Source organism: Camarhynchus parvulus, chromosome 8 (genome assembly GCF_901933205.1).
Source record: "Camarhynchus parvulus chromosome 8, STF_HiC, whole genome shotgun sequence".
In the NCBI taxonomy this organism is placed as follows: domain Eukaryota; kingdom Metazoa; phylum Chordata; class Aves; order Passeriformes; family Thraupidae; genus Camarhynchus; species Camarhynchus parvulus.
Window position 1 is genome coordinate 5,948,911 of NC_044578.1, and position 22,591 is coordinate 5,971,501.

Sequence of the window (22,591 nt, forward strand, 5' to 3'; positions counted from 1 at the left end):
AACCACCTAAAGAACTTCACAATATGTTTTAGCATCAGCATAGGTGGTCACGTTTGTCTGACTCCCAATGAACTCAGAGCAGGATTTGATATTCAACAGAAGAAAGATAACTCAGTTACCAGCTCTGATCAACAGCCTGAAAAGCACATTATAACTCTGCAATTTCACATTTGCTAATTACATAGCAGAGGTTTTGAAAAAGAGTAAAATTTTATAGGAATTAAACCCCTGCGAAAATAAGAACTACTAAATACATTTATCCAGTAATGAAGAAAAAATGAGCTAGTAATTGCTTGCAGTTTCTCCAACAGCTTCCTCAATACAGCAAATCACATATAGATAAGAAAATCAGCATATTACCATCTAACCTATCTACAACTGACTCCATCACATCCCTAAAAAATGACACATTGTCTACTCACTTCACTGTACTAAAACACCTCTAAATACACCCAGGACTACATAACAGCAAATTAAATACTGAAAGGCTTTGTTTGCTGGCACTACAGTGAAGGATTGAAGTAGCCTCACTGCATGTTAAATAAAGACTGTACTAGTTCCAAATTCATGTGGCACAAAACTATTTCAATGTTTCAACCCTAGTGCTTGTAAAAAAGTTTTGGTTTTGTACAAACCTCTTAACTAACAAACAGTTTCTTCACAAATTCTTAAGTAATAGATATGAAAACTGAATTCCACAAAACATGCACTGATCCTTTCAGTGAATGACTTTTGATCCTGTAAAGAGTCTAAATACTTCAATTTGCACTGCACTCAGAAATTTGTGCAACATATCTGGCATCTAAAATGAAGACAAACAGCAGTCTTGCATTCCAAAGCCACAAAAAATAGTTGATCCAGAATTACAGAAAAAAAATAATCTAGGAGCCCACACCTATTTCTGGATAAATCAGAATGTGTTCTGAGTAGGTCAGCCTGAAATTCTGAAAATACCTTTATTTCTTTGCAAAATATCCCCTCGCTCCACTTTGGTCACAAGATACAAATCAGCAGTTCATAATTCACATATCCTAAATAAACAATGTTAAACCTGTAAGGGCAGAATCTGACAAACAGTAAATCCAAAACTCCCCAAACTGTAAAATCCAATGAAACATGTAGGTGAAAAGCATAAGTGCATTATCTATACTGCATTCTCAAATAAAACAATTTTAACTTCCAGAAGTTCCAACATCATGATAAAACTTCAGACCTGTGACAGACCTTGCCAAACTGGTTTCACTATTTCCATCATCTTTCTCCCCTTTCTATTTGTTAGCCACACTCTTAAATGAAGCAGAAAGAAGAGTTTTGTTACATTCCTGTTCTGTCAACCTGACATTTGTCTAAGCTCTTCTGTAGTCTAGTAGCAAACTCTGCAAAAGAAAGTTTATCTGAAAGAAAACTCAAACCAATGTGGCTGTTACCATGAGCATTAGCAGGACTGTCTGCTGTGGAACTCAGTATTTCAGAAACTTCATTAAAATAAAAGCAGAAATCAACTTATAATTGTTTTCTTATTCCTGGATCATATAGAAGGCACTTTTAGGTTTCAATTAGATTAATGCTGTACCACTAAAATTCAGAATAGTTTACAGTGTACTTACTTTAGCAATCTGTAGCAACACAATGCAGTGTTTTATTGATTCTACCATGCTCTAGGAAAGAAAAATATCAGAAAAAAATTACTATTTTTTTCTATTACTATTCCTTAATATTCTGTATTTATTAGTTACATAGAATATTGGGTGTGAATTAAATGGACACTCAGTTCTCTTGAACTCCTACTTTCCCTTCCCCATTTTTTTTTCCTGAGACAAAAGCACAGCAGCAGCAAACTGAAGTTTCCAAAGCCACACAGAGCATAAAGCCAGGCTGCCAGGGTGAAATGGAGGTCAGCTCCAAACCCCCAGAGTGCTGCAGGCAGGTAAATTATCACGGGAAGAGAGGCTCAGAGAGCTGGGTTTGTTGAATCTGCAGAGGAAAAGGCTCAGGGAGACCTTTTCAAGGGGGATCAATCTCTGACTGGGAAGGCAGGGGAAGCCAGGGCAAGACTTCTCAGGGGAGCCCAGTGACAGGACAAGCAACGGCCACAAACAGAAATACAGGAAAATCACCTTACACAGAAGAAAACACCTTTTATTCTTTTATGGATGATAAAAGACTGGAACAGATTGTCCAGGGAAGCTTTAAAGCCTCCAGCCTTGGAGTTACTCAAAACCCAAACTAGATTTGGTCCTGAGCAACCTGTTCCAGCTGATGGTGCTCTGAGCACAGGGCTGGACTACAGACCTGCAGAGGCCCCCTCCAACCTCAACTATTCCATGATTCCAAGGTGCTGGGCAGAAATCTGAACACAGCACCAGAACCAGGCTGCCTCTGCCATCACAATGTTGGACCTAATATAGATTCTCATTTTTCTGTAAAAAGGTTTTAAAAACTTCCCAAAGAAAATAAGGTGAATTTCAGAATCAATATATAAGAGTTACAAAAATTAAAGAAACTTACACTGGTTGTTTCTTTGAGACCTTCAATTTTCTGTAAAAGAAAAATCAAAACAGTGTGATTAAAGACAGAATTTCCAGCATCTGGTTTGACCTAAATACTGTACAAACACAACATTTTAATTTTAAATTGTGGGAGGGAAAAAAGCCCTTAACCAACATGTTAAAGACTATTTCCATATATAGACAATTTGCAAGACAAGACTGAAGTCAAACTGATAATTTAAGCTTAAGGATGACAAGGTTAAGAATTTCTTAACAGTGACATTTACCCATTAAAATCTATACTTCCTTTTTGCATAACATCAACAAAAATGAAATGCAACATGAAGATTCTAAGTTCATTTTGTATCTTTATAAAGTGCACTGGATGGTGGCACATTTCACTATTACACAAAGTGACCATCATTTAAGTACAATAAACATTTGCAGTTAAGCACAGCTTGAAACAAATCACAGAAAATAGCAGTGCACACATGTTCCTGCTCTTCCTACGCCTCCAGTAAAAGTGCATCTGGAAATGTGCCTACTGAATTTTATCTAGAAACACTGGTCCATAAAGGTTTCCTGTGTGGAACTGCACCTCAGGCATCTGCATGCCCTGTTCCACAGCAGTGTGACCTGGTGCAGCAGCAGATGCTTCCTGTTGATGTCCTTGGCTCTGTCTGCAGGAGGCAAAATCACTAAACTGGGCTCAGCACTGAACCTCCACTAATGCAATTACAGGAGCTCTTTGTTTTGATTAATTTGAGTGTCTCATGTGACTTGAGTCACAATCTTCTTGACTGCTGAATAATCCAAGTGTGTAAAGGATCCTTTCCCTGCACCAGGCATTGCAAGGAAAAGCCTAAAGCGTAAGAGAAGGACAGGCAGCTCTAAATCCACAGAAATGAACAGTCCCAATTTGTGGATTAAAAAGAAAACAAATGCAGCGACAGCCTCTCAGGCAATTCCTGGGGGGGGAAATTCTCAGTTATGCTCTAGATATATTTCTTATGCTCTAGGTATTACTCAAGGGATGCTGTACATTTTCTTCAGGATTAATTGGCAAGAGGTGGCCAAACAGAATCCAGACTCAGCCCTTCCTACTAAAAACTGGAAACCCTGGATCATGTTTATCAAGGATATACCATATGAGAGATGTTATACCATGAAGTTATGTGATATTTACTCCTGCTGCTAGCAGAGAAACATGCCAACAGCTAAGAATTCCTTGGCTTTGTTTTTGTTTGTTTTTCACGTCTCTACGAGACTTTCAGTCTAAACTTCATCAGCACATATCCAAAAAAGCATTTTAAATATGACAGCATAGAAGTTGTGAGCCTTTTAGCACCAAAATAGAATAGGCAATGCACATAGCACGCAAATCTTGTTGGATGAAAGATGATGCAGCTGAAGGAGATGATGCAGCCTCCAGTACAGCCAACTGGAGGCAGCCATCAGCAGTTTGATCATTCTTTACTCATTTTTTCCCCAACTTGTTATAGAGTATTTACACACCAAATAAACTGAGATCTCAGTCCCTTCAGTGACATCACCTTTGCTGAAAATAAGAAAGTGACCTCAGGCCATGTGATGCAATTCCATGATGTTGGTTTCTCCCCACCCATCTGTAATTTTCCGAACACTTCACTGAGACGTTGTTCTTACACAGAGGTACAGACAAAAGGGTAATTTTATCAAAGAGCACATGGAAGATTGAAAGGAAAAAATCCTCAAGACAAGCAGATTTCTAAGGCCTTTCAGCAAATCACAGAACCATAGTTTTTGCCTGTTTGAAAATGAATCCTTTGTGAACTGGCCAAATTAAGCAGTGACAGTTTGCATTGATCCAGTATTTTTTACATTTGTGCTCTATGACCACCTTGCAAGAGCACAGCACATAGAACTTTAATAATTTAGACAAAACTTTAAGGAAAACCATAAGCAAGTAGGCTGAAGATAAAACACATTACCAATAAAAAAACCCCAAAACTCCTCAAACATTTACTACTAACATTTATCACAGTTTTCTCTTTTCATCATCCCTAGTCTTTGAAAACTGACGAAGATAAAATTTTAGTAAGACAGTTCCCCTGGTTTCAGTAATGAATACACATATTGTCATCTGACACACCAATTTCCTGCAGATCTACATTTGCAGAATGCAGATTTACAACTGCAGAACACAATTTACTATATTTAATCTAATCAAACTGCAGGCTGCTGCTGAAACTACTCCCTCTACTTGCTGCTCATTGCATCTCCTTGACATCTGATTTTTAGGAAATCACTGAGAAAGCTAATTTTTCCTCATCCAACATGACTTTTGCCTCATTCAACAATCATGTGACTACAGAGGGATCAGCTCACCCAGCACAGAGGCAGCAGAGGCACGGAGTGGGAGCTGACTCATGGTTGGAATCTGTAAGGTGCAACCCAAATCTGTGTGCTCAGCCTTGGATTTACTTCACAAAAAGCACTTGTTTTGAACCAAGCAGCTTAAACAGGCTGCACTTGCCTCCCAAATCCTGTTAAGTAATGTCAGCTTTGTTCCAGCCTGCAAACATGCACCTCTTTGCTATTCTGGTGCCTTTGAGTGCTCCAGTTTTCTTCTCCCTGATGCGTGGTCAAGATAACTCCACCAAAGTGAACAGAAAAGCTGTGCTGGAGCTCCCACCAGTAATACTGGTAACACTGTAAGAAAGCAAGGTCCTGTCTTGTCTTCACCTTGAAACACCAGCACCCTCAGATCAGATCACACCCCCTCCTCCTTCCCTTGCTATGCCATCAGACACAAACATTGCACCCCACCAGGAGGTTCAGCAGAACTGGAGCACTGCTGGTTGAGCATGGATCCCCCCACACCCTGCACTTCTGCCAGAACAACAATGCAGCACAGGGAATTCATGAAAATCCCTGCATTTTCATCAGGCCTACATCTGCACTGTCTTCATCCAAATTCAAGAGATTAGCACATCTCAGAAGGAAGATATCCAGGAGATCTTGAGGTATGTCAGAACACCTAAAACCTGTGTCACCATCTTCAAAAGACCAAATATTCCGTGACTAAAAGACAGGTCATCCAATGCTCTGTGAACTTGCAAAACCAACAGCTCAGGTTTGAAATCCCTGGCCATAAAGTTATATATCAAATATCCAAAAGTTGTTTCCTTGCAGGAAAGATGGAAACACCCTGCAGATGGGTCTGATGGAAACACCCTGCAGATTACACTCAGCTCATCATCTGACAGATGAACCACACTTCCACAAACAAACAGGGAAAATGCTAAATACTGTATCAAAAAACCTCTCAGTGCAGGCAGAGACAAAAGAATGCTTTGTCAAGTGGTTTTCATTTTTAATAGAGAATAAATGGAATCTGTAGTAATAGCAATCCTCATCAAGATTTAAAACCAGAGGATGCCAACCTCTTCGAAATGAGCCTCCCCTTTCTCTATAAAGTGAATCCATCTGTGCCACAGAGACCTTGCACAGACAAATAAAGAAGTCAGCACAACATGTGGAAAGTCTCTAGGGATTAGGAGCACTGCCACAGGAAAAAAGAAAGTACTGCCTGATCTGCAAAGCAGCATCTGGAGGGAGGTCAGAATTGAAGGACAACTCTTCCCAGTAAAACCCACTGAAGGAGAAATACAAAATCCTCACACCTTCCTCTTGTGGTCAGCTGTCTACAGATTAAACACACTGACAGAAAGCTACTTCAAAGTTCTTTTAACAGCCTGTACATGAGAAAGAGCTCCCCAAGACACCACCTAACACATCAGGTGAGATGAATAACACTTGAAAGGTCACAACTATTATAAAGAAGCAAAACTAAACACAGAAAACATCAAAGAGTTTTCAAAACAGGAACCAAACACCAAGAGAACACAGCTTATTTTCCACAAGAGACACTGAGGGAGGGAACAAGGATGAAATACACCACTACTTCATCATATCAAAATTACTGCATTTGCTGAAGAGAAGCAACTGCTCTGTAACAAACCCTCCATAAGGAATTGTTAAATCCCTCCTCCACACACACAAATTAATATATGAAACCAGCATGACACTTAATGCCAAACCCACACCACTGAAGGTATGTGCCAGCCTTTCTAAAACAGTGCTTGAACTGACAGAGCTGACTTTGGCATGGAACAGGAGGGGATGCAAAGGACACAAACCTTTAATTGAATTACACCCTTGCTTAAAGATCTGTGCTCCCCATTCTACTATATTTGTACTACATTTCTGGCACCCTCACTTCAGTGAATGAACTGTGCTATTCTCTGATTTCCAATGTCTCACAGACCTACAGAGGATGCAGATTGATTATGTGAAATACATGATTAGGAGTATTTATTTTTTTGCCTTTGGAATAGCTTTGTAATTCCTACCAACATTTAACACTCAGCCTTGTTAAAGACTAAAAAATACCAAATTTAAGTTGAAGCATTTCAATGTATGGGATAGCAGAGGAGCAATTATTTCTGACAGATTGAAAACCTTTTAATATTATGACTCCCATTATTACTAATTTTTTTTTTGCAAACTTAGTCATAACACAACTGTTGTAAGTTATTCAAATTGCTTGAAGTGATTTTGACAACCCAATCAATGTGTACTTAGCATTTCTTCTACAACAAACTGATGCACAACATCACCTGAAAAACAATTTTTAAGACAAAATGTACTTGCTTTTCTCTGTTCATCATCTTTGCAGTTCTGGAGTTTTTCATCAAAGAGCTGAAAGAAAGAGATACTTGTGAAAATACTGAAAGTTTTATTTTTCCATATAAAATAAGACAGAAACACTGACATTTCAAAACCAAAAACATTTAAAAGGATAAAGTCACACAACCCTGGTATTAGGATCCAAAGCAGTTTTGGCCTGGTATTTCTTTACAGCATTTGTGATATAACAGATTCGTAACTAATTTCTCACATCATCCCATCCTGCAAGAGATCTCACAGCTAACCCTGACAATTCTACCATGATTTGAAGAAAAAGATGAGGTTAAAGAACATACCTGAACTCATCAGAACACCCCCAGCTGCCTTTCTTCTATTTCAGCAAAAACCTTTACCCAGAAGAGCTTCAACTCTCATCAACCCTTCCAGGTACCTTGATTCAGGTACATGATCCAAATCATGTAAGCACATTTTTTGGGGAAGATATGACTTCCTAGCATTAATTTAAATTTATTTTCTTAAAAGTGGGATATGAGATGCAACAAAGCAAAGTGAAACAAACCCTCACTGAAAAGCCTGCATGTGTACTTAACACAAACTGAGCTGAAACAGTTAACAGAGGCCTCTGAGGGCACTCTAAGGTGCACACACAACCATGAAGTTGCTCAAGGAAGAGAAAAGACCATGGGTAATGCTGGAAGTTCATCACATCCACCCCTGTAGCTTAGAGAAGAGGATGTAATTTTTAGGAAGTGAGCTGCAGCTCTCCACTCAACTGCCTGCCTCAAACCTACTCATGTGTTCCCTTTCCCCTGAGGGTTGATTTCTACTTCTAAAAATAGACTGTGATCTCGGTCTCTGTCCATCCTCAAACTGACTCATCTTTCATTATTAATTAATTTCTATCCCCCCTCCCCTCAGCTGGCCTGAAACAACAATTAGAATGTGTAAAGATGTAAATACCTTCTGTCAGTGAAGTGATGGCTCCAGAGTGGCAGAAAAGACAGCTCCTGATCAAGACTGTGCAGGGCAGCTCTGAATTTTGTTTGCATCTCTCCTGCCTACCTTCATTTTTGTTGCTGTGCTCATCCCCCTCTCCACCCTACCCTCCAACTGAATTTTTGCTGAATATCCCACATGCAATACTTGCACATTATATCAGGGAAAAAAATCCAACCCAGCAGAACTGAAGCAATTTAACATCCATTTTAATCAGCTGACTCATGGGAAAAAAGGTGTCCTGAGCAGCAGCAAAAAGTGTTTTTCTCAATAAGGTGAGTACTGAGAGATATGACCCCATTGTTCCTTGCAGTTCCATCTATTCTTACAATACAAAGTTTAAAAGAGCTGTATTGTACAACACTCCTACAGAATGCTTTCACTCAAGGACAGAGCATGGATTATCCAGCACCACTGCAACAAAGTCTGAAACTATCTGCAACTGTAGTTACACATCACTTGACAAAATCTTCCCAAGATACACTCTAAAATGCTATGAGAAACACAATGACTTAATTATGTTTTAGCACATTTAACCTTGCCGTTTCCATAAAAGTTTTATAGAAAACAGAGCCTTTCAGCCACTGTAAACCATTTTATTTAAATCTGCTTCTATAAAAATAGTCTATATTTATATATAAATATTCCAATTTTTAACAATCCTGAGAGAAAGGCATTTTCATCTTGACTGACTCTCTGTTGAGCTTCCTTTCAAGCTGGCCTTGAAATGCAGCCTGACAAACAGACCCCCAGCACAATAAATGCAGCATTCAGTTACCAACCTTCAACTGGTCTATCAAGATCTGTAAGTAAGCATCAGCCTCAGTAAGTTTCTTGTCAAAATCATGAACGCTGGGAACAAATCCTGAATCCACACCCTGCAAATAAACAAACAAACAAAAATAAAATATTTAATTAGTGTCTCAGAGGAGAAAAAAATACAACAGCAATATGGTTTTGCCTGCCATCTGACTGAGAAAATGCTGCCTTGCCTCTCATCCTGCCACGTGCAAACACAGGCACACAGCTGAACACATTTGGCTTCTCTCTGCAGCTAAATCAGTAGCAGTAAATTGCTCCACATTTTCAGAGGGGCTATAATCATCACACACCAGAGTATTTCATTACTTACGATTGAACAAATCCTCTTAAATTACACTGATTAAAGTTTCTTTGTAAAATATAAAGGAGAATTCACATTTTTCTGAGGACTGTCTTGTGATTCCATATCCTTACACTTCAGCTAGGGAAGCCCAAATCACACCCAGTGGGATAACTGCACTTTTCACACTTCACACAGTATTGCTCAACTCACAGCTCCCTAGCTAAGAACTGCTAAATCTTTTCTTAAATACCTTTGATCTGAAAAGTTCAAAATTATTAGTCCTGGTTGTCCTGGTTCCTTTACAGCTATAATCATTTGCATCTTTGTCACTGTATCTGAATTTTGACACTTAGTTGCACACCCAGCACCAAGGACAATGTATCAGTGCAATGAGAATGATTACTTTTATATTTTCTTGCTTGGAAACTTGTTTCTCCTAATAATACAACGCTCAGAACACACTTCTGTATATAACAAAATCCCTATCTCTAAACTGATACATCATTTAGAGTCTTTTGGAGCCATCATTTGGGTCTTTACATTTAAAGACCCAACCAAATTCCCACTGGGATACCACATCTTTAATTAGAGGAAAGAAAATAGAGGATTCTTGATCACTTCTGCCTTCATGCACATATGCTATGTAAACACATTAAAGGTTTATTTATATAATACCTCTAATGCAAATAGAACTGAGAAACAAATACTGCAGTTGGAAAAAATTGTACACTGTAGGATAAACATATATAGGAGGGAAAACCCACGAAGGATAAAGAAGCAAACATCAGTTGTAAGAGAACATAATCCTGAGAACATCACAGCAGTCACAACTTTGCTACCAGCCTCAATGTTTTCACACTGATCTCAAACAGGACAACTTCAAACTCTGCTGAAACCATCAAGTGCTGTTTGAACTGCTGAGCATCTCAAGAGTCTGAGCATGGAAAGATCAACCAGTGGGGAAAAACATTCCACAGGGAGGAAGATAGGCAATCTGTATTTGTAAAATTCCACATTAGGGTAACATTTTCTTTGGCATTGTTGGCTCTGTCAGAACAGACAACTTCTCTTATTTTTGTATGATACTGGGCCATCATATTAAGAGATTTATTGATGGCTCTCTAGAGGTGTGAGCATTTTTGGGCAGCAGTGGAATGACTTGCACAGTATCACACACAGCCTAAAACATAAACCCAGCTAGTGACTGTAGAAAATATTATTCTTTATCCATTTGCTACAGATGGGCATGCAGATTTTGACAACAGCTCTACAGGAGTACATCTATCCATACAGCTGGGTTTGTAATCAAAAAAGACACTTCACCTGTATTAGACTGCCAACACCAGCCAAATTTAGAAATAGAGTTGTGAAACAAGGAGGAGGGAGGAGAAGACAAGGGGAAAAAACCCATTTTGACTGTGACAAAAAATAAATTCAAAAAGCACTGAGTTTAACAAGTTATTGAAACAACTAATAGGCAGAAGGGAGAGTGCTCTCAACCCAGCAACTTTTGACTCTCCCTCAAACTAGTTTAAATTACACTGAAACTACATCTGAAATGATGTGAAATTAGTATTCAATTTCCTTGTTGAAAATGGAATTGTCTGTACAGCTACCAGCAAAACTCTTTAGTTCAGCAAATGATCCTGCAAGCTCAGTTAAAAATTCTGGAGGTCAGGTTTCATATACCAAACCACATACAGAAAATTTCTGCTGAAGATACTATACACAGAAATATGGTTTACTGTGCATGTTATCTGTATGCTGCATCAAAATGCTGATTTTTATTCCAGTCCTCCCTCTATGACTATGAACATGTAACTATCTGATATTTTTAGTGGTGGCTTAAAGATAAAATGTCATTCTTAAATTCCAGGCTCTTAGAACTAAGGGAAAAGCTGATCAAAACATTCAGTGGTACAACTGAGCAGACACCCACACAAAATACAGAGTGAAAATTGTAACCTAAGAAGTTCTATTAGAAAATTAAAACTTCAAACTGTAAAGAGAAAGCCATAAAACCAGGTAAAGTGTCAAGCTAAACATAACAGAGATGAAACATGAGAATAATTTTGCAAAGCACAGGTACTTAAAGCTGCAGCACGTCACTAGTTTGCTCTTGGGTAGTTAAACTGAAATTTTATAATCTTCTCAGAAAATTTATTAATCTGTCTTATATGAGATTAGGTTAATAATTTAAATTCTCACATAGTTTTAGAATTGAAAACCAAAAGATACTTGGAAAAGTTGAAAAGAGCAATACCATAGAAAAAACAGTCTGGATAAACAGCAAACAAAATCAATCAGTATTTCAAACCCAGCAGTAATTTAGAAAGAGGAGATATACAAAGTGCACATTTGCATAACAAATGCTTATTTCTTGATCTTTTGGTCTCTCAAAGGTAACATGGGGACCCTTTCTCTCCTTCCCTGCCATGAAGGAAATGAGGCTTCAAAAGGAACAGGCGAGCAGAGTCACTAGGATGGAATTTAACAGCTTGGTAAACTTGGACATCAGGAGTCTGCACATCTCAACGAGCAATCAAATTTTTATGAGGAACTTGTAAAATACACTGCTCACCTATTCACAGGCTGACAAAACAGGTTGCCTGCAGATATTGTTGAACCTCCACCCTTGGAGGGCAGAGCTCCAAACTCAACTGGATTTGACCTTTGACAACCTGATCTAAGTACAAGTTTGCCTTGCAGTAAGAAGTTGCTTGGAACAGGTGATTTCCAGAGGTCTTCTCCAGCTGAAGTCTCCTGTGACTCTAAAATAAGTATCTTCAAAGAACAGGAATCCAGACTATTTCTGATCTTCAGAAAATACACTGACTCTATCTTATTGTCAGTACCTATCTGAAGTAGTATAACTTGTTTTTCCATTGAGTAACTACATCTATTTGTAAATACACTTTATTAACCTCAAATAAAGACTCTGTGTTCATGTAAGTTTAAAAGAATTAACAGATTAAACAGCTGCAGAAAGGAGTCATTTAAAAAACTTTAGTCTGACCACCACCTTCCAAACCAAGAAGTTCGGTGTCAAAACAAGTAATTTGATGTCTGACTGCCCCCCACCAAGAGGGAACAAATATCCTGATACTCAAACCATACTGATAAAAGAGAAGAAGGTACCATAGCATTCTTTCCTTCATCCTCCCTCCCTCCCTCCCTCTAACCACTTCTGGAATGTCCCTCCCCTTCAGGCCACAGCAGAAGCTCAGGGCCCTGACTCTCCAGGGCACATCTCAGTGCCGGGGTGGGCAGAAGGAGGCAGGGCCAGCAGCACTGACCAGCCCGAGATCAGTGGCCCAGGGGGATCTCTGGGATCCCCAGTGATGTGGAGTGACCACACATGATGGTTTTCCTAGGAAAGGGTTTCCATGCTGCTCCTGAGTTGAGTAAATAATGTGCACGCTAAGAGTCCTGCAAAATTATTCCCTTCACACACAGCCCTTTATTTTGGAGGAGGTAAACAGAAGGGCAACAACAAAACATAACCTAATTAAAAATACATATTATGAGCCTTATTTTCACTACAGAACTGCCAGCACCAAGGGAATTTCATGTTGTTTCCTTGTCCTCCAAATTAGAAGTCACACATATCTCTAATGCATTTGTATTCAAAACTTGTCCATGCTGAGAAGTAATTCAGCCTAATTTAAACCAGTTCTTTCAAACTCAGATGGGATGAAAAGATTGTATCCTCCTTAGAAGAAGCATACCAGAAAAATTCAACTATATTTCTCAAATAAAAGCATTACCATAATAGCTTTCCTGGGGGTGGAAGGCAGAAAGCTGTACAGAGTGGAATTTCTTATCTTTTTGAAGACACTTCTACATTCTTCATCTAATTAGGATTCCAAATCCAACAAAAAATTCCTGTGTAAGTTAGTTTGAAGGAATTAATAAAAATGTTTTCCTTTCATCCACAATATCTCATCAGAAACATATCCCCTGCCTCCATGCTTGATTTTGATGAGTGGGACATTGCCTGTAAGGACCACTGACAAAAAATTGAAGAAAAACAAGAAATGAACTTGTAAGTCACTAAACAAGGGCACTTTTGTGGCAAAAATAACTCTATTTTTTTCCTCTGCTAGATTTTTATGCAATATTTGAATCTCAGAATGTGTTTGAAAACAAACACATATAGGGTGTGGAAAGCATATGACCCTTCCAAACAGATGACTGCAATTCTTAGAAGAATAAAAAAAAGGTGCTACTTTGCAAAACACAAAATGCTTAGCAAAGACTGTGTACCTGTAGATACTATCAGATCTTCAAGGAGAACAGAAAGTTCAGAAGACAGAAACATTTACACACTGATGTAAAATTCTCTCTTTAAAGCATAGGTTACAATTCTGAAACCTCACAAATACTAAGTATATCTTAGAGTCCCATTCCTTTGCCTTTATAATCTATAATCAGTGCAGACAACGCACATGTTCTAGGATATTCACTATCCTGATTATTTCATTAGTAAAGTGTGAAAAGGGCAGCATGGCTGCCAACCCTATGCCCTCCCACTAGTACTTGAAAAACATCTACACTGGATATACTCTTAATCTAAAAGAGCCTGGATTTACTTTTATGCAAGAATTCTTGACTCACAAAAGGAGCAGCACTGAAAAGCCAGTTAATAACAATATAATATACTTCAGAGTGTGATATAGTTAACACACAAGGAAGTTTTATTCCACCTTGTGTTCTTGCTCGCAGCTTTAGAAAGGTCAGAAAAAATCCTGGTTAATGTGGTACTAAGTGAACTGCTACTAACAACATTTCATAAACACTTTGCACCAGCATAAATGAAGGGGAAACAAATCAGTTCTCCTGCTGTTCACTTTAGCCTTCCCTCTGCTCTTTGTTTTGAGTCAGCATAAACATTTACCTTGTCACATAAACAACTCAATGTGGAAACTAATCAGGGTTAAAAATAAATGCAGAGAGAGCAGCAAGAAAAGCAATTTTAAGTTCCAAAATCCACCCTTCTTGCCACACTGCCTCTTCCCTTTTGCTAGGAGAAGTGGGACAGGACTGCTTCCAGAAGCAACACCAACTCCTACATTTTGGGGAAGCCATGGTGTCAGCCAGTCTTTAAACCATTGAATCTACTCTTCTCAACAGCCAGCACAGATTCACTTATTAGAATCAAGTTTTCTTATCATTTGCTACTTAGGAAGTAAACATCTTGTTTAAATTATGGAATTATCAACCTACAAAGCAATTAATTTTCACTTAATTCCTTTCACTTCAATGGTGGTTAGAAATGGCTCACCTTCCTTTGTCTCTACAGAGGCCACTTAGAGGCTGAAGTAAATTAGTGTAGATCAAATAAGGAAGTTACTGTGCTCCTAAAAGACACGAGCTATCCATTATAACTCACGAGACAATTCCAGAGCCAAATTCCACTGCCCAGAAGTACTTGTAGCTTTAGGGTGCTGCCAGGGTGCACCTGACAGACAGCAAGGAAAGCAGGACAATGTCCTGTCTGAATGGCACTGCTGCTTGACATAAGATGCTGCTGGGGAACTGAAGAAAATGTGAGATAACTTATCTCCCCCGACAAACATGAAACTTTAGCAACAACATGCCTTCACCCCAAGCACACCCTCTCCCTTTGGTCCTGTGGGTATGAGGCAAGTGCTGTGCTGCCACTGCAAAGCCACAGGCCTGCTAATGCCACAATAGTAACAATGTGGGGGGATAAGGGGAAAAACTCTGCGGGGTTCAGAATGGCATTTCCAGTAGTATCACACCATCTGTTCAATGACTTTTCCACAGACAAAGCTAATACTAGAACTACTATGTGTATTTTTAGCAACAGCTTTAATACAAGTGCATACGAAAACACAGCACACTTCAGTTTCAAAATTTAAACAAATCAGGCTTCAAGTGTATCTGAAACGTTTCCTCCCCATTGTTGTTCCCTGTGGATACAACATTACTAATTGTCAGCCCTCTGGATAGTTTGGGTCCCTTTATACATTCTATGTATTTATGACTCAGTTCCTTGCCTGTAGCTCATTTTAGGCTTGGGGGGGGGGGGCAGAAGAAGTGTGTTTCATTCTGTGTTTTAAAAACATTTCCATTATAAATAGTGAAGGACAGCACAGCAGAACATTTAGGCAAAAATAAAACCAGCAAGATTAATCAGACTAGAGAACACAAAGACACCACTTCACCTCTCCACCTCGCATTAACTCATAATCCTTCCTGATTTGGTTCACACAGCACACGAACCCCCTGGGGTTTGGTACAGTTCTTCACAGCTCAGATGAGTTCTTAGTACAGTGAAGTCAACTTTAAATCTGACTTTCAAACTTGAACACTCCTGTACCAGCACAGGCAGACTGAAAAACAGCATGGAAATACGAAAAAAAGACTCTGAAAATATACAACCTTTTGGGCAAAACCAGCTGCCTAAAGGTTTTAAGTGACTGTGAACCACATGTTTAGTTAGCGACAGAAACTAAGAGCCTAAGAAAATGCTTTCACAGAAAATAATCTCTGCCGCGGCACTCGGACCCCGCCATCCCGCTGAGCCAATAATCCCCCAAAGAACCCGTTCGACTGTTCTGTCCGAAGGAAAAGGAAAGCGAAACAACACCAAGCGCACGAAGCGCCGTTTGTTCAGAGGCCACTGAAGCCAAGGCGTGTCATGCATGCGGACAGAGCATCCCTGCGGGCACACGGACAGAGCATCCCCGCGGGCACACGGACAGCAGCATCCCTGCGGGCACACGGCATCGGGCGGCTCTCGCTGCCTCCGGAGCCACCCGGGCGCTCCGTGCCCGCTCCCGCTCCGTCCCCGCCGTGCCCGGGCGGGGCAGCGCCAGCGCCATTCGGCCGCCAAGGGCAGGGGCTCGCTGCCCGCCCGGGGCTGCCCCGAGGGACACCCGCAGCCCCGACCCGCGGCCCCCCGTACTCACACCGGCCATCCCGCGGTGCTCCGAGCGCGGCGGAGGAGCGGGGCTGGCCGCCCGCCCGCCGGGCCCCGGCAGCGCCGCCTCCAGCGGGGCGGGAAGGGGCGGGAAGGGAAGGGCAGGACCCCCCGGCCGCGGCCCCGCCGAGCGCGTCACCAACACGGCGGACGGAGATTGGAGCGGGGCGGGCCGGCCCCGAGAGCCGCGGCCGAGGGGGGGGAAGGCCTGGCCGGCCACGGAGGCGCGGGGATGTTCCTGCCCGGGTTCAGCCCGGCCACGGAGGCGCGGGGATGCTCCTGCCCGGGTTCAGCCCGCGCTCGGCCCTGCGAGCATCCCCCAAACTTCGGCCCCTGTTCGTGCCGCCCCCGCGTCCCACCGGCGAGGGGGAACAGAAGGAACAGCACACTCACTCCGAAGCCATGAAAGAAAGAGGTTTGGCAAGGAGTGCAGTCGTGTTTCATTCTGAAATCGGTTCAGCAGCTCCCGTGGCAAACCTTGGCAGTTCCTGAACGGGGTATAAGTGAACACTACTTAACCGACCCCAAAACAAGGGCCAGAGGGTAAAAGGTTACACGACCCGTACACTGAAGAAGGTTCTTGAAAATGAGTGGTGAGCACACAGCAGTGACCCACAAAGTATTACATTCCATGGTGAACATATTTACAAGGATGGAGGATGTGTTTCTTAGTACTCAATTCAGGTTTTTTAATTATTCCCTCAAACATTACTATATTAATTACTAACTTGGGCTTTTTTTTTTTCCCCTAAATATGCCTTACTCGTTTGAAAATCTCCAGGAACGTGAACAGTTATGTAATGGGAAATAGCTCCATCATTAGCCGCTGTAATGAAATCTATTTCCACCAATATAACTACACTCACAATTTCTAGAGAGCATGGAAGCGTACATTTTGATAAAACCAATGTATATTCTGGTGTTTCATTCCTTGACTCTCTATCTCCATGTCATAAAAAGTCTTCCAGGTGGAGAAAACAGCACAGAATCCTTTTACTTCATTTCAGACCTTAAACAGGACCACTCACATTAACATATTCACTTTCTAAACTGAGGATGGGGAAAAAGCATCCCTTGGGAGCAAGCTCAGCCCTTCCACATCCACATATTGTTCCCTAGGTAATCCCTGTCTCCTCACATCCACTGCAGAGTGGGGTTCTTCAACCCTTGGTCAGCTACAGTGTCCAGATGGAGAGATTACTTCTAACATACCCATGGCACAGTAGGAGGGGTGAATACCTGATTGTTCAATGGGAACTTTTATCCAGGGATCTGCTATTCTCTAAAAAAATTGCAGTGGTCTTTAGTAGATGAAAGAAGGTTGAAACTCACTAATAGGTAAATTGACAGAGATAGTACAATGGTCTAAAGTTCAATGGGTCAAATTCTGGCTTGCTCTAACCCTTTAGATTGGGCAAATGTCATCTAAATCAGTCTTCATAAGCTTCTCTTTAGGTGATATTAGAGATTTTGTTCTATCTTTCTTCACACTGAATCAAATATTAAGAGACCTACTTCTCATGCCATACTACAAAAGCACAACCAAAGCTTTATTTAACACAAATAATGAACACCTGCTTTAAGATTTCTACACTGACACCAGACACCTACCTACATGGTACAAAGCAAATCCCTTTCATGAGTTTGTGCTTCTCTCCAGGACAAAAACAAATGTTCAGCAAGTCTTACAGACATGTCCAGCTCTAAAGTATCACTAGAAAGTGATCTTAGATCATAGAACCACAGAGTATCCAGAGCTGGAAGTGACCCACAAGGATGACAGAGTCCAACTCCTGGAACTAGGTAACTAAAGCTAAGACCATCCTCAATCCAACCATCTGTTATTAGAACCAGGAAACCACTGATACCCAGCTTACACAGTGATAGCCAGCTTCAAACAAGCTATTTATCATTTCTGTCACCCAGAAAAAGGTTCAATGCTGCTGTCTCATTTTAATTTCCAAGTTAGGTGGCATACAAGCACATACAAGAGGCTTGATCCAAAAAGGACCCCTAGTTTTAAACAAAAAAACAAAAATCCCAACCAAAACCCAAATTAAATGTACAACAATAAATCCAGAACCTTACAATAAATACACATTATAAATAAATATGAGTTATTGATAACTATATATATTATAAATATGAGCTAATAAAGGAAAGTGTCATTCTGACTTTTCATTATGGTAGGACAAGAAAAATATGTTTTTCTTGTCAGATGTTTTACTGACAAGAAAAAACTAAACAGATGTTTTACTATATCCAATTGTATAGGCCATAGAACAGCCAGATTTTATACAGGATATGTTGGATATTAGCAGTCATGCCACTGTATTTCACTGATTGAAAAAAAAAAGTAAAACAAGAGAAAATTGAAAGTGAAACTTGCCTGAAGTTGGAGGGTATGGCGGAGGATGGTGTCCTCTAAAGCGTGGATCCACTTCTCCCTCTCATCTGCATCTCGAGCTGAAAAAGTATTCAAAAAATATTGTTCAATTACATGCAGTCTTATATACTAAAAGGCATAGGCAAACAGATCTGATGTCCACACTAAATATGGAAATTAATCACACTGTGTTAATCACCAAGCACAAAATTCCACAGTTGTCTTAATATCCTGTTTCTTCTTCTGTGGTTACAGCTCTGTCCCTTGTCCAGCTTTAGGGGAACACATGCAAACAGAGTTTGCACAGATATTCCTCAGTTAATTAAACTTTTAGATTTTCTTATTTACAAGAAAATTACCTGTAATAAGTTATCTAGTAATTCTACTTCAGTGTGGACATTGTAACTTTCAGGTATGGATTCATAATATGGGACAAACACCCCTAACAGGTCACTGGTGTGAATAATGAAGCATAAAGAATAATCTTAAATCTACAACAAACATTAAATAGAAGAAAATCCTACTCTAAAACTGCTTTCTTTCCCTCCTATCCCCAGTACAGACAAGCCACCTTTACTTCACTAGTCTGAAAGAGTTCCTTGCTGTGCCCCAGGAGTACTTAAAAAACAAAGGAGCAGAGTCAGGGGACTCCAGGTAAAGAAAGGGAAAATTCCAGAGGCATTAAACAGACTGTAAACAAACTGGTCTGTAAATGGATTGAGAACAGTTATTAACAATTGTTTCTAGGTCTTCACTCAAATGGAAGATATTAAAAGAAACAGGAAGCCTGCTAGAAGCAAGGAAAGCTTAAGTGAGCTAGCACCTATTATGAATCAGCGAACTGAGATTTCTATCTCGCTTATTTTTAAGGAGTTCAGAGGAAATATCCTTAGGCTATAGTGAAATGTACTCTCCAGCTCAAAATACTTTGTTTCAATGTTCCCTTCCTCACCCATTTGTTTCCATTGCTTTTGTTTTTTGGAATTCTGCAGCTTAAACTTATTAGTACTTAAAAATGCCCCAAGTCTCCTGAATATGTAGATTTTTCTAAACTCCCCAAACCCTACCAATTTAAAGATAAACATACTGCACTGTTTACTTCAGCACATATACACTAATTATGTCAAGTTAACAAAACCATCAGGAGAGAACTGACAATGTATGTGCTTGTGAGAAATAATTAAGAATGTATTTTTAATACATAAGCTTGCTCAGAGCCTAACTGATGAGGTGGCCTCACAAAATAGTGGGACAAAATTTTCACTACACACAAGGTAAAAGATTGAAATCTATCTACTTTTTTCCTAAAAATATACATTTTTCCAATCCACTACAAGTCAATCCTTACTCACTGTTCTTTTAAAATACTAGATTATGATCAATTGTCACAGGTATTTCAGCCACAATACCATTAACCTGAACAAACTAAAACTAGACATAAGGAAAAGTGGCTACCAAAGTGCTTTCAGATGCACAGAGAAAGAGGAAGAAGTTCAAGTAATTAAATGTTACTCAGAACAGCAGATGACTTTCCTGCAGGAAATGCAGCAAGTGTTAAAAAGCTGGATATGCCTCATTACAAACAACTTTTAACTTACAGGACTCTTCTTACTGATGATCCATATTTTAATTGAGAAGCTGAAGCAGGCACTGAGGACAAGTTTATAATTCAGTGAGACAGGATGGAGGGACAGAGGCCCTGTGAACTCTGTCTAGTGACTGCATTACACTAAATACATTTTGCAACATTCAAATTATAGTTTTTCTTTTCACATTCTGTACACACAGGCACACACAAACACTGCTCTTTTTGCACAGCATTACACCTTAACACTAATTTCAATTAATGAACTAGTCAACTAGAATAAATTTCAATGCTTCTTAGCTTCTTTGGTTCTGCTTACATAAACCAGGCTCCTTGGCCTAGTCCTGCCAGACATTTCAATCAAGTTTATTCTTCCTATACTATTATAGTTTATAGTTTATTTTTCCTATATTATTCTTCCAGTCACCACTAAACATATATAGTTACCTGTGTCATTAATCTATCAGTATTTGAAATGTATCAGTGCTTTAAACGTCCAAAGGTGTGTCCAAAACAACAGTGGTTAGCATTATTTCAGTGTGTGTAAGGTTTCTGTTTTTCTGTGGTGTTTTTTTTAATCACTATCTCCCAGTCCCAAAAATCATCTTACTGGGGAACTGGGGTACAAGTCACTGAGGAGCTATTAAGTAATTCATGGGATACAAATAGCCTATGTTGAAGGGTTTTTTCCCATGATTATTTAAACTAAAAAGGAAACAATTAAGCTGCAGACCAGTGAATTAATCCTTGTATTGCAGCAGGATTCCTGTGATCTTCCATACTGCCAGCAAAAAGAGGTCACAGTATTAGTTAAATACTGATCTTAATATCCAGTAGCCCATTAACAAAGGTTATCACATTCTGACTTGTATCTGAACCCCCACCAGAACAGAGAGGCCTTACAGCAGCAGGGAAGACCTAGAAACCAACCAATCCATCCAGTTCCAAAATGAAACTGACTTTCCTGTGCTCATTAATAAACTAAATTTTTCAAACTTCTGCTTTTCCAATGACCCCTTTACAGCTCTCTCTACCAGGGCTCAGTAGAGGGGGAAAAATCTGTTTATTTTCCCTCATATATTAGACATTGCACTCTTCTGGCATAACATGATCAATCCTTAGGGAGCACACATGAATCTCATCAATCCTGCTACTTAGAGAAAGTCTTGGGCACGATAAATCCAGGAACACTGCCATGAGAAGACTGCTTACTGCATGGAAACACAGCATTAAAACCTTTTAAGCACTCTCTGTTCAGGACACTGGTTTAATTTCAGACCATCTATCATCAACAGCAGATCCTCCTGGCTCTCCTCCATACTCTCTTAAGAAAACCACGGAGAAAACCAGCAGGATGCAGTTTTTAGTAAAGCAAGATGCAAGAAAAGTTATATTAAATCTAATCAAAATGGCTGCTGTGAGATTAGGTGCAAGTAAAAGCTCCCTAATGGTAAAAGCAATTTAGAACTGAACAGCTGCCAAAAGATCACTGATGGAAAAAAAAAATCAATGGGAACATTCAAAAAAGAGATTAGTCGACACACTCAGAAAGAATTTATGGGAAAAATCTACACACAATGGTCAGAGATCATTATCTACCTATCTGTAAAGCTAAATATCCAAGCTGTTTTTCATTTACAGAAGGCAACTTTGGTCAAAGAAAAAGCTCCAATACCTTTGCACCTAAGAAGTTTGTGATGCATACCACCTAATATCCACCCTGTATCTGCAGATGCTTTCTTCAGCAGGTAGGGACAAGAATGCCCCGCTCATTAGTCCTTGCCTCAAGTACCCTGAAATCACTCCAACTTTTCCAGTATTTGATCAGGCTCCACTTTAATCTCCTCCTCAATTCCTATGTGAAAGCTACTCCAGAATTTGTTTCTGACAAAACATTTGGGATAAGGCAATTCTTATCTAGTCCAAGGAATTACACTGGTGTGCTTGTACAAAAATACAGGAGTATTATCTGGTCCCTCCTGGCAAAAAAAACTTCTAAAAAGAGAAGGGCAAGAGAGTTAAACAAGTTGTTTTTCCCCAGGCTGATACTAGAATAACAGTATTACAAAAAAACCAAACAAGAAACACTGAAGGACACCTGGACATGAGAAATACCTGACACTTAAAAACATAAAGGTGGTTCTTAGTCTGAGGGGTTAATGCAACTGTTACCTGGTCAGCTGAAATTCAAATTGTGCTAGAGCATGTAACTACCCACAAAAATAGCCATGCTATGTCTGCAGTTGAGAGGGCACTAACAGTGCCTGTGTTTTTCTCTTATTTTAAGTCCTAGAATTTCAATTCAGTTTTTACTGCAATTTAACAGTGAGCATTTGCACGTGAAAGAAGCTAAAGCCACACAGAGCTGCATAATCACTGCTGTGTGCAA

General features: G+C 39.8%; 1 protein-coding gene across 4 annotated transcripts in view; it reads right to left on the reverse strand.

The window, feature by feature from the left end:
- OSBPL9 (oxysterol binding protein like 9) overlaps positions 1-22,591 on the reverse strand; it is a 57,922-nt gene that overhangs the window by 15,025 nt on the left and 20,306 nt on the right. For 3 of the 4 annotated variants that reach the window (XM_030953706.1, XM_030953708.1, XM_030953707.1), the window contains 5 exons: positions 18,621-18,697; positions 8,960-9,055; positions 7,185-7,232; positions 2,509-2,538; positions 1,608-1,658 (listed from right to left, as the gene is read on the reverse strand). In XM_030953706.1, coding sequence (XP_030809566.1) covers positions 1,608-1,658; positions 2,509-2,538; positions 7,185-7,232; positions 8,960-9,055; positions 18,621-18,697 — 302 coding nt within the window. Of the gene's footprint in view, positions 1-1,607; positions 1,659-2,508; positions 2,539-7,184; positions 7,233-8,959; positions 9,056-16,220; positions 16,294-18,620; positions 18,698-22,591 lie in introns of those variants that run through there. The other variant, XM_030953709.1, reaches the window with a different exon arrangement.